This window comes from Notolepis coatsorum (assembly GCF_963971535.1).
Source record: "Notolepis coatsorum genome assembly, chromosome: 19".
NCBI lineage: Eukaryota > Metazoa > Chordata > Actinopteri > Aulopiformes > Paralepididae > Notolepis > Notolepis coatsorum.
Window position 1 is genome coordinate 10,392,467 of NC_140183.1, and position 17,672 is coordinate 10,410,138.

At 44.7% G+C, this 17,672-nt stretch overlaps 1 protein-coding gene across 1 annotated transcript in view; it reads right to left on the minus strand.

Annotated features, from left to right (window-relative positions):
* The window catches only part of LOC311246651 (tumor necrosis factor receptor superfamily member 11B-like), a gene marked incomplete at its 5' end in the record, with an annotated part of 35,345 nt that extends 18,447 nt beyond the window's left edge, over window positions 1–16,898 (minus strand). The window contains 2 exons of the mRNA XM_084336820.1: window positions 804–1,013; window positions 16,748–16,898. Coding sequence (XP_084192946.1) covers window positions 804–1,013; window positions 16,748–16,898 — 361 coding nt within the window. The remainder of the gene's footprint in view (window positions 1–803; window positions 1,014–16,747) is intronic.
* Between the last annotated feature and the right edge of the window lie 774 nt (window positions 16,899–17,672).

Sequence of the window (17,672 nt, forward strand, 5' to 3'; positions counted from 1 at the left end):
TGTCTACACCCTCCCCAGACCGACAGTAGGGCAGCATGTGGTAGTCTACACCCTCTCCAGACCGACAGTAGGGCAGCGTGTGGTAGTCTACACCCTCCCCAGACTGACAGTAGGGCAGCATGTGGTAGTCTACACCCTCTCCAGACCGACAGTAGGGCAGCGTGTGGTAGTCTACACCCTCCCCAGACTGACAGTAGGGCAGCATGTGGTAGTCTACACCCTCCCCAGACTGACAGTATGGCAGCATGTGATAGTCTACACCCTCTCCAGACCGACAGTAGGGCAGCGTGTGGTAGTCTACACCCTCCCCAGACTGACAGTAGGGCAGCATGTGGTAGTCTACACCCTCCCCAGACTGACAGTAGGGCAGCGTGTGGTAGTCTACACCCTCCCCAGACTGACAGTAGGGCAGCGTGTGGTAGTCTACACCCTCCCCAGACCGACAGTAGGGCAGCATGTGGTAGTCTACACCCTCCCCAGACCGACAGTAGGGCAGCATGTGGTAGTCTACACCCTCCACAGACTGACAGTAGGGCAGCATGTGGTAGTCTACACCCTCCCCAGACTGACAGTAGGGCAGCATGAGCTTTTCTACACCCTCGCCTTTTGTTTGCTTATTTCTATATGTACAATCGACGTGACTGTAAATGAGGGAAACCTCAGTTGCCTTTCGAGTTTCAAATAACGACTACATTGTAGGATTGGAGAAAAGGCAAAAAATACTATAAGATAAAACAAACACATGTCTGTCTGCAAATATTTTTCAAAATTCCCGAAAAGTTGACCGCCGGCGAGCCCCTTACCGTTGCGGCACTGCGAGTGGTGCCGGGAGCACTCCTGGCTCTTGCCCTGGTTGTCGCAGAGGCTGTCTGCGGTGGGCGTGCCCGGCCGCAGCGTCTTCAAGCCCAGCCGGTCGCAGTTCCTGTGGGGCTGGCAGGCGTCGCCCGCTGACCCCTCGCTGGAGAAGAGCCCGGGGGGGCAGGACTCACACTCCGTGTCGCCCTCAGGAGTCCCTGCAGGAAGAACACACGCAGGTTACAACCCGAGGCAAGACTTCTCATAACTCAGAATCTTCAATATGGATTTAATAATGACATGGAGCACTTTGTGACTGTTTGAGCAAGTCACTCTTTTTTTCTTAACCCTCTTTTTTTTTTATTATAACCTAACCCTAACTAACTAAATAACTGAGTAATATTATATTAATTCTATCTTTAGTCTATTTTATAAATAAGAACCGGAAAAAGTGAAATTGTTTCACTTCGTGCCGCCAGCCATGTTTATTCACCGTGTCCATGGTAACGAAGATGAACGCAGTCATAAAGCATGCAACCTTCTGTTCCCATCACTGCATAAATGTGCAGACAAACTTAATATTCGGTCATTCGTGACACTATATGTATGAATGCAATTTGAAGTCTTTCAAACTAATTTGAAGAAAAAAAACTGAAAACCACGGTGACTTCCGTGCACCAGGTGTGAGTGACAGTGACCACATCCTTGTTTTTAATCTTTACAGGGTAGAAGAAGTGAGACGTGTGCGGGAGGCAGGCGAGCGGAGAAGAAGCCGTCGTATCAGATTGAACCTTTCGTGTGGTTCCTCCCTGTCCATGACGAGGCATGTTTTCACTCCAGAGCATCTCAATCTCTTACTGTAATACGGCATGTGATATAGTTATAGCTGAGAGGTGTGGAAGATTCCTTTCATGGTCTTTTGTTAACACCTCCCTCCCCCATCCTGGACCCTCATTCTAGTCCTTTTGTTAACACCTACCTCCCCCCATCCTGGACCCTCATTCTAGTCCTTTTGTTAACACCTCCCTCCCCCATCCTGGACCCTCATTCTAGTCCTTTTGTTAACACCTACCTCCCCCATCCTGGACCCTCATTCTAGTCCTTTTGTTAACACCTACCTCCCCCCATCCTGGACCCTCATTCTAGTCCTTTTGTTAACACCTCCCTCCCCCCATCCTGGACCCTCGTTCTAGTCCTTTTGTTAACACCTACCTCCCCCATCCTGAACCCTCATTCTAGTCTAGGGATGCTCGATATTGGCTTTTTTACCGATACCGATATACCGATATTGTCCAACTCTTAATTTCCGATACCGATATCAACCGATATCAACCGATACCGATATATGCAGGGTTTCCCCCCCCAAAAAATTTAATAATTTCAGGTAATTAACATTACATATCTCTTGTTGTGGAATTAACACAACATTATGCATACTTTTGACAATAAATAAAATCAGAATTTGTTCTTACTTGCTTGCCTGGGTAAATAAAGTTTATAGAAATGTAAAAAATTATTATTATTTTTTTCTTTAAACCGATACCGATATTTTCCGATATCACATTTTTATGCCGATATCGGCTGATAATATCGGACATCCCTATTCTAGTCCTTTTGTTAACACCTCCCTCCCCCATCCTGAACCCTCATTCTAGTCCTTTTGTTAACACCTCCCTCCCCCATCCTGGACCCTCATTCTAGTCCTTTTGTTAACACCTACCTCCCCCCATCCTGGACCCTCATTCTAGTCCTTTTGTTAACACCTACCTCCCCCCATCCTGAACCCTCATTCTAGTCCTTTTGTTAACACCTACCTCCCCCCATCCTGGACCCTCATTCTAGTCCTTTTGTTAACACCTACCTCCCCCCATCCTGAACCCTCATTCTAGTCCTTTTGTTAACACCTCCCTCCCCCATCCTGGACCCTCATTCTAGTCCTTTTGTTAACACCTCCCTCCCCCATCCTGGACCCTCATTCTAGTCCTTTTGTTAACACCTACCTCCCCCCATCCTGGACCCTCATTCTAGTCCTTTTGTTAACACCTACCTCCCCCCTTCCTGGACCCTCATTCTAGTCCTTTTGTTAACACCTACCTCCCCCATCCTGGACCCTCATTCTAGTCCTTTTGTTAACACCTACCTCCCCCCATCCTGGACCCTCGTTCTAGTCCTTTTGTTAACACCTACCTCCCCCCATCCTGAACCCTCATTCTAGTCTAGGGATGCTCGATATTGGCTTTTTTACCGATACCGATATACCGATATTGTCCAACTCTTAATTTCCGATACCGATATCAACCGATATCAACCGATATCAACCGATACCGATATATGCAGGGTTTCCCCCCCCAAATTTTTTTATAATTTCAGGTAATTAACATTACATATCTCTTGTTGTGGAATTAACACAACATTATGCATACTTTTGACAATAAATAAAATCAGAATTTGTTCTTACTTGCTTGCCTGGGTAAATAAAGGTTATAGAAATGTAAAAAATTATTATTATTTTTTTCTTTAAACCGATACCGATATTTTCCGATATCACATTTTTATGCCGATATCGGCCGATAATATCGGACATCCCTATTCTAGTCCTTTTGTTAACACCTCCCTCCCCCATCCTGAACCCTCATTCTAGTCCTTTTGTTAACACCTACCTCCCCCATCCTGGACCCTCATTCTAGTCATTTTGTTAACACCTACCTCCCCCATCCTGGACTCTCATTCTAGGCCTTTTGTTAACACCTACCTCCCCCATCCTGGACCCTCATTCTAGTCCTTTTGTTAACACCTACCTCCCCCATCCTGGACCCTCATTCTAGTACTTTTGTTAACACCTGCCTCCCCCCATCCTGGACCCTCATTCTAGTCCTTTTGTTAACACCTCCCTCCCCCATCCTGGACCCTCATTCTAGGCCTTTTGTTAACACCTCCCTCCCCCATCCTGGACCCTCATTCTAGTCCTTTTGTTAACACCTACCTCCCCCATCCTGGACCCTCATTCTAGGCCTTTTGTTAACACCTCCCTCCCCCATCCTGGACCCTCATTCTAGTCCTTTTGTTAACACCTCCCTCCCCCATCCTGGACCCTCATTCTAGGCCTTTTGTTAACACCTACCTCCCCCATCCTGGACCCTCATTCTAGTCCTTTTGTTAACACCTCCCTCCCCCCATCCTGGACCCTCATTCTAGTCCTTTTGTTAACACCTTCCCCCTCCTTCCACTGCCCCTCACCCCCTCCTTCCTGTACTCTTCACCCCCTTCACCCATCACATGGTCATCCCTTCCCCCACCCCCTTCCTTTGTGTCAGATACGTTTATAAGGTGACCCGATAAAGAAGGTCAGGGTGCTTGACCCAATTCTCCCGGCCAGCGAACGTCAAGTCCTCTCTACCAAACTCATAAACGAATTTGTATTCGATGTACCATGTTTTAGCAAATACACGTATCAACCGAGATGATTTGACCATGGGGCATACTTAACCTCTACGACGGAGGTATAAAAGGAAAGCTCAGGTCTTTTCATAGCTCCAGCAGCTGACCACCGCTTAGGCCTACTGTAATTTTAGCTCTGTTACCATTTATTGTAAAACGCTCACAGTAATCTAGTTTCTGCCAGAATTTCCCCTCCTCCAAAATATGCAGCTTGTGTGAAACCGTCAAATTTGTGTCTGGGTTTTCTGAATCACCGCTCGGTTCCTGTGATGTGGCGATAAGACGTAAAGTAGATGTGACAGATGTAATTTATGAGTTCAGAAACATAAACTACTTTATTCAAATGAGCCGGAATGGATGACAGTCGCTGGTCGATGCATTCGTTTACCCTTTCATTCACTTTTTCATTCGTTTACCCTTTCATTCATTTACTTTTTCATTCGTTTACTCTTTCATTCATTTACTCTTTCATTCATTCATTTACTCGTTCATTCTTTTCTTTCATTCTTTTCTTTCATTCGTTTACTCTTTCGTTCATTTACTCTTTCATTCATTTACTCTTTCGTTCATTTACTCTTTCGTTCATTTACTCTTTCGTTAATTTACTCTTTTATTCATTTACTCTTTTGTTAATTTACTTTCAAGTAATTTACTCTTTCATTGATTTACTCTTAATTCATTTCTTTCATTCATTTACTCGTTTGTTCATTTACTCTTTCATTCATTTACTCTTTCGTTCATTTACTCTTTCATTCATTTACTCTTTCATTAATTTACTCTTTCATTTAGTTACTCTTTCATTCATTTACTCTTTCATTAATTTACTCTTTCATTCATTTACTCTTTCATTTAGTTACTCTTTCATTCATTTACTCTTTCATTCATTTACTCTTTCATTTAGTTACTCTTTCATTAATTTACTCTTTCATTAATTTACTCTTTCATTAATTTACTCTTTCATTCATTCATTTATTGCTTCCTTTCCAATTCACTGCAGGACAACTAAAATAGCCTGACAGCTCCTGATTCAAGAGCCTCAAATGACTCTACCACTTGGTCTTTTGGTGTGTAACAAACAGCACATTTAAACATATCTAACTATGTACTAAAAATATTCCCACTTGGTTCCTGTTGAAGAACGGGCCACTGGGCAGAAGCATCTATAGGTGCAACTCTCTCAGGTTAGAAACATTATATTAATTCTTCTAGTCTAAATACATGGGTGACATATTGGCCTGTCGACCATAAGAGATCATCTGACCATGTGGGTTAAGGACCCCCTCGAAAACGAGATAGCATATCTCAAGGGGTTTATCCTTCAAATAAATTTCAAATATACACGAGTTCACCTGCTAGCCAGACGGTGTGAGTGTTTGTCAGAGAGAGAGGTGGAAGAGATACACCAGTTCACCTGCTAGCCAGACGGTGTGAGTGTTTGTCAGGCAGAGAGGTGGAAGAGATACACCAGTTCACCTGCTAGCCAGACGGTGTGAGTGTTTGTCAGGCAGAGAGGTGGAAGAGATACACCAGTTCACCTGCTAGCCAGACGGTGTGAGTGTTTGTCAGGCAGAGAGGTGGAAGAGATACACCAGTTCACCTGCTAGCCAGACGGTGTGAGTGTTTGTCAGAGAGAGAGGTGGAAGAGATACACCAGTTCACCTGCTAGCCAGACGGTGTGAGTGTTTGTCAGGCAGAGAGGTGGAAGAGATACACCAGTTCACCTGCTAGCCAGACGGTGTGAGTGTTTGTCAGGCAGAGAGGTGGAAGAGATACACCAGTTCACCTGCTAGCCAGACGGTGTGAGTGTTTGTCAGGCAGAGAGGTGGAAGAGATACACCAGTTCACCTGCTAGCCAGACGGTGTGAGTGTTTGTCAGAGAGAGAGGTGGAAGAGATACACCAGTTCACCTGCTAGCCAGACGGTGTGAGTGTTTGTCAGAGAGAGAGGTGGAAGAGATACACCAGTTCACCTGCTAGCCAGACGGTGTGAGTGTTTGTCAGGCAGAGAGGTGGAAGAGATACACCAGTTCACCTGCTAGCCAGACGGTGTGAGTGTTTGTCAGAGAGAGAGGTGGAAGAGATACACCAGTTCACCTGCTAGCCAGACGGTGTGAGTGTTTGTCAGAGAGAGAGGTGGAAGAGATACACCAGTTCACCTGCTAGCCAGACGGTGTGAGTGTTTGTCAGGCAGAGAGGTGGAAGAGATACACCAGTTCACCTGCTAGCCAGACGGTGTGAGTGTTTGTCAGGCAGAGAGGTGGAAGAGATAGACATACAGTCGTCTCTCCAGTCCCCAGCACATCCTTCAGTGTAAGAAACATGAAAATGGTGCCACATGCTGATCTGCAATTGAAACAGCTGTCCTGTCGTACTTAGCATACTGTACGTATAGCTGGTTAATGACTGGGGTGAGTTCTGTCCCTGAAGCGGTTGCAGTTGAAAAGTCACTAAAGTGACTGAGGAAGAGATAGAGAGAGAGAGAGAGAGAGAGAGAGAGAGAGAGACATACATACATACATACATACATACATACATACATACATACATACATACATACATACATACATACATACATACATACATACATACATACATACATACATACATACATACATACATACATACATACATACATACATACATACATACATACAGAGACGAGAATATATTGTGTTGGGATTGGAGCAACGGTTATACTTATAGTATAAGGTTAAGGTATAAGGTTATAGTTATAGTATAAGGTTAAGGTATAAGGTCATAGTTATAGTATAAGGTATAATGTTATAGTTATAGTATAAGGTTATAGTTATAGTATAAGGTTATAGTTATAGTATAAGGTTATAGTTATAGTATAAGGTTATAGTTATAGTATAAGGTTAAGGTATACGGTTATAGTTATAGTATAAGGTATAAGGTTATAGTTATAGTATAATGTTAATGTATAAGGTTATAGTTATAGTATAAGGTATAAGGTTATAGTTATAGTATAAGGTATAAGGTATAAGGTTATAGTAATAGTATAAGGTATAATGTTATAGTTATAGTATAAGGTTATAGTTATAGTATAAGGTTAAGGTATAAGGTATATGGTTATAGTGTCTGAACTAGAGCTCGGCAACACGGCTGAATGATCACATCACAGTATACTTCTCCGGTACAAATCACAGTGTGATTTTTGTACGTCTTTATCTTGCAACACATTTAGACGCGGTGCTATGTCACTGAAAAGGGTCCATCAGTCAGGCGGGGACATGGAGGACAGCGCCGCGTCACTCGACGGAGGTGGTGTGTAGACGAACCCAATCACCACCGCGCTATCCAGGGATCCTCTCTCTCTCCAGCGGAACATCTCAGTTCAAGAATGTCTCTCCAGACAATCTCACCCCAGGGATCCCCCCGAAATGGATACACTCCCCAGGTCAGGGACACTGCGCTCCCTCAGACGTGGGGGGGGGGGGGAACCCCCCAAGCCGAGTGGAGAGAGCTTACCGGAGGGACTCGCATTTCAGAGGACTGTTGGTTTTACAGTGCGGCGTATGTGATTTAAAACGGGATTGTGTAACATTGTATACTCTTTGTGGATGGAGAACCGTCGGTTCTGGGAGGCAAGTTTCATGCATTCTTCCATTGTTGCCAGACCCCACTGTGAGCGGCGCGGTCTCGGGGCTCGTGGGGGCTGAAGGGGAGCCATTGTGCCTCCGGCTGCGGCCCCCCCTCTGGAAGAGATGACCCCGGAACCTTCCAGAACAAACACATTCCCACATTTCATAATCTTCATGGGGGCCTTATTTGGACGTTTCGGGAACCCACAAATACTGTGCGTCAGCGGGGCTTGACGTTTCCACGGCTGGGGTCGGATTGAGGTCGGGTTAAGGTTTACGGTTAACGGAAGAAGGAGCTGTTTTAAAAAAGGGGAACGCCGAGCGAATTAAGAATTCCGATGTGTTGTTTCCAACGGCCACAGGGAGTTCAATCAGTACCTGGGAACACGGGCTACACACTCTCCTGAAGCCAGACCAGAGGAGATCAATCAGTACCTGTATCTGAGCTACACACTCTCTCTCCTGAAGCCAGACCAGAGGAGATCAATCAGTACCTGTATCTGAGCTACACACTCTCTCTCCTGAAGCCAGACCAGAGGAGATCAATCAGTACCTGTATCTGAGCTACACACTCTCTCTCCTGAAGCCAGACCAGAGGAGATCAATCAGTACCTGTATCTGAGCTACACACTCTCTCTCCTGAAGCCAGACCAGAGGAGATCAATCAGTACCTGTATCTGAGCTACACTCTCTCTCTCCTGAAGCCAGACCAGAGGAGATCAATCAGTACCTGTATCTGAGCTACACTCTCTCTCTCCTGAAGCCAGACCAGAGGAGATCAATCAGTACCTGTATCTGAGCTACACTCTCTCTCTCCTGAAGCCAGACCAGAGGAGATCAATCAGTACCTGTATCTGAGCTACACTCTCTCTCTCCTGAAGCCAGACCAGAGGAGATCAATCAGTACCTGTATCTGAGCTACACTCTCTCTCTCCTGAAGCCAGACCAGAGGAGATCAATCAGTACCTGTATCTGAGCTACACTCTCTCTCTCCTGAAGCCAGACCAGAGGAGATCAATCAGTACCTGTATCTGAGCTACACTCTCTCTCTCCTGAAGCCAGACCAGAGGAGATCAATCAGTACCTGTATCTGAGCTACACTCTCTCTCTCCTGAAGCCAGACCAGAGGAGATCAATCAGTACCTGTATCTGAGCTACACTCTCTATCTCTCCTGAAGCCAGACCAGAGGAGTTCAATCAGTATAACCTCCATTGGCTCCCCATCAAATCCTGCATCACCTACAAAACCCTCCTGCTCACCTACAAATCCCTCCACGCTCTGGCACCTCAGTACCTCACTGACCTCCTCCACCCCTACACACACGGTCCCTGCGATCCACGGACATTGGTCAGCTCTCCATCCCCCGAACCAGACTGCGGACCTTTGGGGACAGAGCTTTCAGCGTGGCAGCTCCCACCCTCCCGAACTCCCTCCCTGCAGGACTCCGCAACACCCCAGCTCTTCAACTTGCCCTTTAACCCCTAATTTCTCACTTTGTATGTTGTGTCTGTCCACTATGTTTGCTACTTTTGTTATTTTTCCCCCCCTATGTAAAGCGACCTTGGGTCTTCTGAAAGGCGCTATATAAAATGAAGTTATTATTAGTATCTGTATCTGAGCTACTCTCTCTCCTGAAGCCAGACCAGAGGAGTTCAATCAGTACCTGAGCTACAGTCTCTCTCCTGAAGGAGCGATACAGTAAGAGCTCCGGATATTCTTTTGCACAAACAAACTAATGGTGTCATCAGCTGCTCCAGTGACAATGAATGTGAGACTGATTCGGACAAATGAATGCGAGACGGATTGGGACAAGCTTAAAAATAACTTTTCATATAATTTATGATCAAATGAGATTCAAATAATTATATGATATCAACAGGCTCTGTAATTATCTCTCTCAAAACGACATAGTGCACCTTTAACTCTTTGGGGTTTTAAATACGTCGGTACTATGTATCGTTAAACATTTTACGTCAATATTAGTCAGTCATATTTGGCGGATATAGCGGTAAATATCGGCTATACTATTTGCCATCGTTATCTCCCAAAATGTAAATATTTGGTTGTCGATGCTATACGGGCCTGACGCGTGTCATACCAGAACAAGCCAGGGTCATGAATATCTGTGTGGTTCTATCATCATGTGTGATTAGCTGCTGTGGAACTATAAACAATATGATATGATCTCCCACCTGCAGGCCAGGGATGCCTTCTCTTGTATTGGGCCTCACTCACTCACTCACTCACTCACTCACTCACTCACTCACTCACTCACTCACTCACTCACTCACTCACTCACTCACTCACTCACTCACTCACTCACTCACTCACTCACTCGATAACTCAGTAGTGGATTACACAATAATTGATTACACAGTAAGTGGATTACTTACGAGATACCTCTCCAGCCTCTTTCCAATCACAACTACCGCCTGAGGTGCAGTGATGTCATCGCACTATTCCCAAGGCCTGCACTGTCTTTGGACAGAATTCCTTTCCTTTATTTTTTTTTACCTTCTCTTTCTCCAATTTTTCTCTGGTTTTCTCCCCGTCCCAATTTAGTCGTTGTGCCAATCCTTTTAACTGACTGTTCTGCTTCATGTATGTATCATGTATCATGAATGTAATTTAATTTGGTTGTTTGTTTGATGTGTGTTTTTTAATTATTTCCCGTACCTCTGTGATGTTTGTACCATCTGTCTCTCTTCTATTTAATTTAATTTAATTAAAAAGAAAAGTGTCCCCTTTCCCCGTTGCCCTTTCAAGGGGACCTCGTTTCCTCTCGCCAGGCCGTAGTTGAAAATAAGAATTTGTTCTTAATTGACCCGCCTGGTTAAATAAAGGTTACATTACATAAATAGTAGTGGGTAACACAGTAGTGGATTGCTCAGGATGAGACGACGTTAGTCTAGACAGCAGTAGTGACAGCCACTGTTTCTACTAACTAACTGATGACCTGTATATTGCAGTGCAGAGCTAACGAGTCACGTCACATACTGTACAAGAGGAACCAGGAGCTCTGAGGTAGTTCCTCCAGTGGACGAGATGATGGTGACCTCAGAGACGCACTTTGGTTTCAGTGGAGACACACGTCTGGTTCCACACACTCACTAGGATCTCTGTTTAACAGTACTGTATATTTGCATATCTTGTATGTCACAAATGTATAATAAATGTCATGATTAGATTAGATTAGATGATTCGATTCGATTTTTACATCTGTATATCTGTATGTTGTGTGTGTCATAAATGTCATTATGAATATTCAAATGGGGGACCCTGATGTAAACAAAACGCAAGTCTTTCTCTGGTCTGCATCCCCTTTGAGTTGTACTGTACTGTACCCATTCTGCAATCTGTTAATTAAAGTTTTCAATCAATCAATCAATCAATCAATCAATCAATCAATCAATCAATCAATCAATCAATCAATCAATCACACACACATACACACACACACACACACACAGACACACACACACACACACACACACACACACACACACACACCCCCACACACACACACACACCCCCACACACACACACACACACACACACACACACACACACACACACACACACACTTCATTCCATCCTAGACCTCCACACACACCATTTGCATTGTGATGCAGACACAGACTAATTATATCCAAATACAATATCCAGGAATAGTTAGGTCAGCATCGCATTGTTGTAGCCACAGCCACATGCACACACGCACACACATACACACACACACTCACACACACACACACACACACACACACACACACACACACACACACACACACACACACACACACACACACACACACACACACACACACACACACACACACACACACACACACACACACACACACACACACACACACACACACACACACACACACACACACACACACACACACACACACACACACACACACACACACACACACACACACACACACACACACACACACAGGGGCGACAGTGGCTCGGGAGGTAGAGCAGCCATCGACTCGTCTGGCAATCCGGAGGTTCCCGGTTCGATTCCAGCTCCTCCCGGGCAGCGTGTCGATGTGTCCCTGAGCAAGACACTTAACCCCTAATTGCTCCTGATGAGCAGGTTGCATGGTCGCCTCCGCCGTCGGTGTGTGAATGTGTGAGTGAATGGGTAAAAATGTGAGGAACAAATTGTAAAGCGCTTTGGATAAAAGCGCTATATAAAAAAGCAGCCATTTACACACACACACACATACACACACAACCACACGCACACACAAACACACACACACTCACATCATCTATCTTTTTTAATAAGTGTGACATCAGGAGGAAATCCACGCCGAATTAAAGGAAGACTGAGGACACTGATACACTGAGTCTGATACACTAATAATAATAATAATAATAATAATAATAATAATAATAATAATAATAATAATAATAATAATAATAATAATAATAATAATAATAATAATAATAATAATAATAATAATAATAATAATAATAATAATAATAATAATAATAATAATAATAACTTCGTTTTATATAGCGCCTTTCAGAAGACCCAAGGTCGCTTTACATAGGGGGGGGGGGGGGGGGGGGGGGGTAACAAAAGTAACAAAGATAGTGGACAGACACAACATACAAAGTGAGAAATTAGGGGTTAAAGGCCAAGTTGAAGAGGTGGGTTTTGAGGAGTTTTTTTGAATGAGTCCAGAGTTGGGGCGTTGCGGAGTCCTGCGGGGAGGGACACTGAGTCTGATAGTTCAAGTAACCTAACCCTAACCCAGTATCACTGAGACCCTCAGACCCAGTACCACTGAGACCCTCAGACCCAGTATCACTGAGACCCTCAGACCCAGTATCACTGAGACCCTCAGACCCAGTACCACTGAGACCCTCAGACCCAGTATCACTGAGACCCTCAGACCCAGTATCACTGAGACCCTCAGACCCAGTACCACTGAGACCCTCAGACCCAGTATCACTGAGACCCTCAGACCCAGTATCACTGAGACCCTCAGACCCAGTATCACTGAGACCCTCAGACCCAGTATCACTGAGACCCTCAGACCCAGTATCACTGAGACCCTCAGACCCAGTATCACTGAGACCCTCAGACTCAGTATCACTGAGACCCTCAGATCCAGTATCACTGAGACCCTCAGACCCAGTATCACTGAGACCCTCAGACCCAGTATCACTGAGACCCTCAGACCCAGTATCACTGAGACCCTCAGACCCAGTATCACTGAGACCCTCAGGCCCAGTATCACTGAGACCCTCAGACCCAGTATCACTGAGACCCTCAGACCCAGTACCACTGAGACCCTCAGACCCAGTATCACTGAGACCCTCAGACCCAGTATCACTGAGACCCTCAGACCCAGTATCACTGAGACCCTCAGACCCAGTATCACTGAGACCCTCAGGCCCAGTATCACTGAGACCCTCAGACCCAGTATCACTGAGACCCTCAGACCCAGTAGAGACCCTCAGACCCAGTATCACTGAGACCCTCAGGCCCAGTATCACTGAGACCCTCAGACCCAGTATGTATGTAGTTAATTGAGTTACGAAGGAATTCCTTGGTAACTTTTACGTATGTCCGTTTCGAGAATGAGGACCAATGTTTTTTTTTTTTACTTTTTACTTTTATATTATGTTTTAGACTCATAGATAACACATTTATTGTAGGAAAATAATGTTTGGCTTCCAAATTCACTTTGGTTCAAGGCACAAGGTACTGTCTGTCAGTGCCAGTGAGTTCCTTATCAGTTGAATGGCTCTCCGTAGCCGCGGGGCAGGACATGTCATTATCAGTGTTTCTTTTGATAAATGTTCCACTACTGTACATTGCTTTGTAAAAGAGGACAGAAATGAAAAAAAAAACATTCATTCATCCATTCATTATAATATGGTCAGAAAGTCGGGGCCTCCCCGTACAGACTTCACAGCGCATGCCAGGGTTATGTGAGGACATTCTGAGAGTTCAAAAGTAGGTCAACAGCTGTTTGCAAAAAAAAAGAAAGAAAAAAAGAAAAGAAAATCTGATAGTGATATTTTTTCATCAGCACCAAGGCCATCTGACATTGGACTCTTGCCAAGAAAAGCTGTATATATGAATGGTGAATGGTGCATTTAACAGCTCTTATCCAAAGCGCTTTACAATTTGTTCCTCACATTTTACCCGTTCACTCGCACATTCACACACCGACGGCGGAGGGTGCCAACCTGCTCATCGGGAGCAATTAGGGGGTTAAGTGTCTTGCTCAAATGCTCAACCTTGCACAACGACCTCCGGATTACCTGACGACTGCTCTACCCACCCATCCTCCACTCACTTCACTGGCTCCCCATCACCACCCGGACTGAATACAAAATATCCCTTCTGACCCATCAGTGCATCCAGGGAAATCCCCCCCCCCCCCTACCTCAAAGATCTCCATCCATCCATAACCTTCGCTCCGCCAACAAGGGCGGCTACGTGGCGTAGTGGGCAAGGCGCTCGCCACGAAATCTGGAGACGCTGGGCTTGCCTGTTCGAGCCCAGCGCTCCACATTTGCTTTCAGTTTAGCTGGTCGTCCGTACTAATACACATTGGCCGTATTAGGGGGTGGGAAACTGATGGGTGGGGATCGGGCGTTGTGGACAGCGACTCCTACAGGTCGGTTGGTGTGCCTGCGCAGTAGAATCAGGAAGTGTCTGGGGCAGCGTGAGCCTCCCACGTGTTACTCCTCGCCACTGAGAGATCGAGCTGCGCAGGTGAAAAGATGCGACTGCTGTTACTTCAAGTACCGGAGGGGACTTGTGCTATGTATGACTTAGTCCACATTGCAGCCGGCTTGTGGGAGGCAAGAAACAGCGTTTGTGACAGGGGAGGGTTGAATTGGATGATACGAAATTGGGATGGGAGAAAATACAGAAAATGGGAGAAAAAGTGGATAAAAAAAAAAAAACTTCGCTCCACCAACACAAACCGCCTCCTTCCCCGCAGGACCAAGCTCCGCACCATGGGGGTGACCGGGCCTTCTGCTCGGCTGCTCCTCGCCTGTGGAACACCCTCCCTGACTACCTCAGAGCACCACACCACCACCGCTTCCTTTAAAAGAGGACTTAAAACGTACCTCTTCACAAAAGCATGACGATTCTCTTGGATTCAGTTTATATATTCCATTTTATTTTATTCTACTTAAATTATATATTTTTTGTATTACTTTACTCCTACTTGTTTCGTAAGTGTTGCACCAAAAACTGGGTGGCATGGCGGTGTAGTGTTTAACACTGTCACTTCACAGCTATAGAAGTTCCTGGGTTCGATTCCCGCTTGAGGACCAGGTTGCCGTGTTACCAGTTACCCAGGTGGGGTATCTCCCGGGCCTTTCTGTGTGGAGTTTGCATGTTCTCCCCCCCGTGCTTGCACGGGTTTCCCCTCCCGATAAGATAAACCCAATGGAAAAACATGCACAACGACAGATCGCTAACGCTGTCGCGTCCGTGACGAAGACAGACAGGAGCACTTGGATTGGTCTCCGGGCGCGGCACCACACTGCAGCCCTCGTCTGCTCCCGGCTGCCCTTGGGGAGGGAAGGACGATGGGATGGGAGGTGGAGAGAACATTTCGTCAGTGACTCAGTGCATGTGTGTGTGTGTGTGCGTGGGTCGCCCATCACATGTGTGTGTTAAACTGCATGACAAATAAAGACTTCTTCTTCTTCTTCTTCTTCTTCTTCTTCTTCTTCTTCTTCTTCTTCTTCTTCTTCTTCTTCTTCTTCTTCTTCTTCTTCTTCTTCCTTCTTCTTCTTCTTCTTCTTCTTCTTCTTCTTCTTCTTCTTCTTCTTCTTCTTCTTCTTCTTCTTCTTCTTCTTCTTCTTCTTCTTCTTCTTCTTCTTTAGCAGCATTTAATGACCAAGACAAAGTCCCTGTATGTGCAAACTTACTTGGCAATAAATTTACTTTTCTGTCTCTACTGTCTCTAGATAAAGACACTTTTATACCAGTACACATCTATCTCTCTCTATTTCTCTGTTTCTCTCTCTCTCTGCTTTGCACTATCTCTTTTTCTTTCTCTATTTCTCTCGCAAAAATACACACAAACACACACATCATCTTTTGCTTCCTCTGCATATTTATATCCGGCAGGTGAGGCCAGCTTGGACATTTGGTCGTGTCTGTGGATCTGTGAATCTGTGGATTTGTGGATCTTTGAATCTCATCAGCCGATAGTGTTTGCTGTGCACCGACAGCAGGCCTGAAGGCTTGAATATCTTTCACTTCAGCCAACGACAACTATTTAATTTGAATACATATTCCGCACTGTTGCCCAATGCACTAACGTTAGGTCGCCAGTATAAAGTTACACCTTTTCACACAAGAGGTCGATACTACCTGCCACCGATCACATTCCGTTTGTAACCAGCCCGAATATTTTTCACATCGGTCAACTATTTTATTTGCATTAATTTCCAACGTGCACTTGAATGTACATGCTCTCTCGCTCTCTCTCCCTCTCTCTCTTTCTCTTCATTTCATAGCACATACAATGCACACACACACGCACACAGCTGTGTTAATGTGAAATATAGGGATATTACATAGACTATATAAGAATGTTGCATTCATTCTGTAACCATAACCATAACCTAACTCTAACCCTAACCTTAACCTATCGCTAACCATAACCATAACCTAACTCTAACCATATTCTAACTCTAACTCTAACTCTAACTCTAACTCTAACTCTAACTCTAACTCTAACCATATTCTAACTCTAACTCTAACTCTAACTCTAACTCTAACCTAACTCTAACCCTAACCCCCCTCCCACACACACACACACACACACACACACACACACACACACACACACACACACACACACACGGCTCAAAATGGGGAGGGGGGGGGGGGGGTGACCTACCAAGGGCTGCGACGCCATAGCCTGGGGGACAGGTGCTGTGTTTGATGCAGAACTCCACCACTAGGTGGAACCCTGGAGCACACTCGCACAGCTGGTCATGGGTGCTGTTGCAGTTCTGTTTGACGAGCTGTCTCTCCTTGCAGACCTGCATACAGAACACACACAGGAAGTAGTTAACACACAATACAGGAAGTAGTTAACACACAATACAGGATATATTTAACACTCAATACAGGATGTATTTAACACACAACACAGGATGTATTTAAAACACAATACAGGATATATTTAACACACAATACAGGATATATTTAAAACACAATACAGGATATATTTAACACACAATACAGGATATATTTAACAGACAATACAGGATGTATTTAACACACAATACAGGATATATTTAACACACAATACAGGATGTATTTAACACACAATACAGGATATATTTAACACACAATACAGGATATATTTAACACACAATACAGGATATATTTAACACACAATACAGGATATATTTAACACACAATACAGGATATATTTAACACACAATACAGGATGTATTTAACACACAATACAGGATATATTTAACACACAATACAGGATGTATTTAACACACAATACAGGATATATTTAACAGACAATACAGGATGTATTTAACACACACTACAGGATATATTTAACAGACAATACAGGATGTATTTAACCCACAATACAGGATATATTTAACACACAATACAGGATATATTTAACACACATACGATAAGAACATGTAATGAGAACAACACATTGAATACCTTGATACAATACATCTCTCTTTCCCTCTCCCTCTCTCTCCCTCTCTCTCCCTCCTCTCTCTCTCCCTATCTCTCTCCCTCTCTCTCTCTCTCTCCCTCTCTCTCCCTCCTCTCTCTCTCCCTATCTC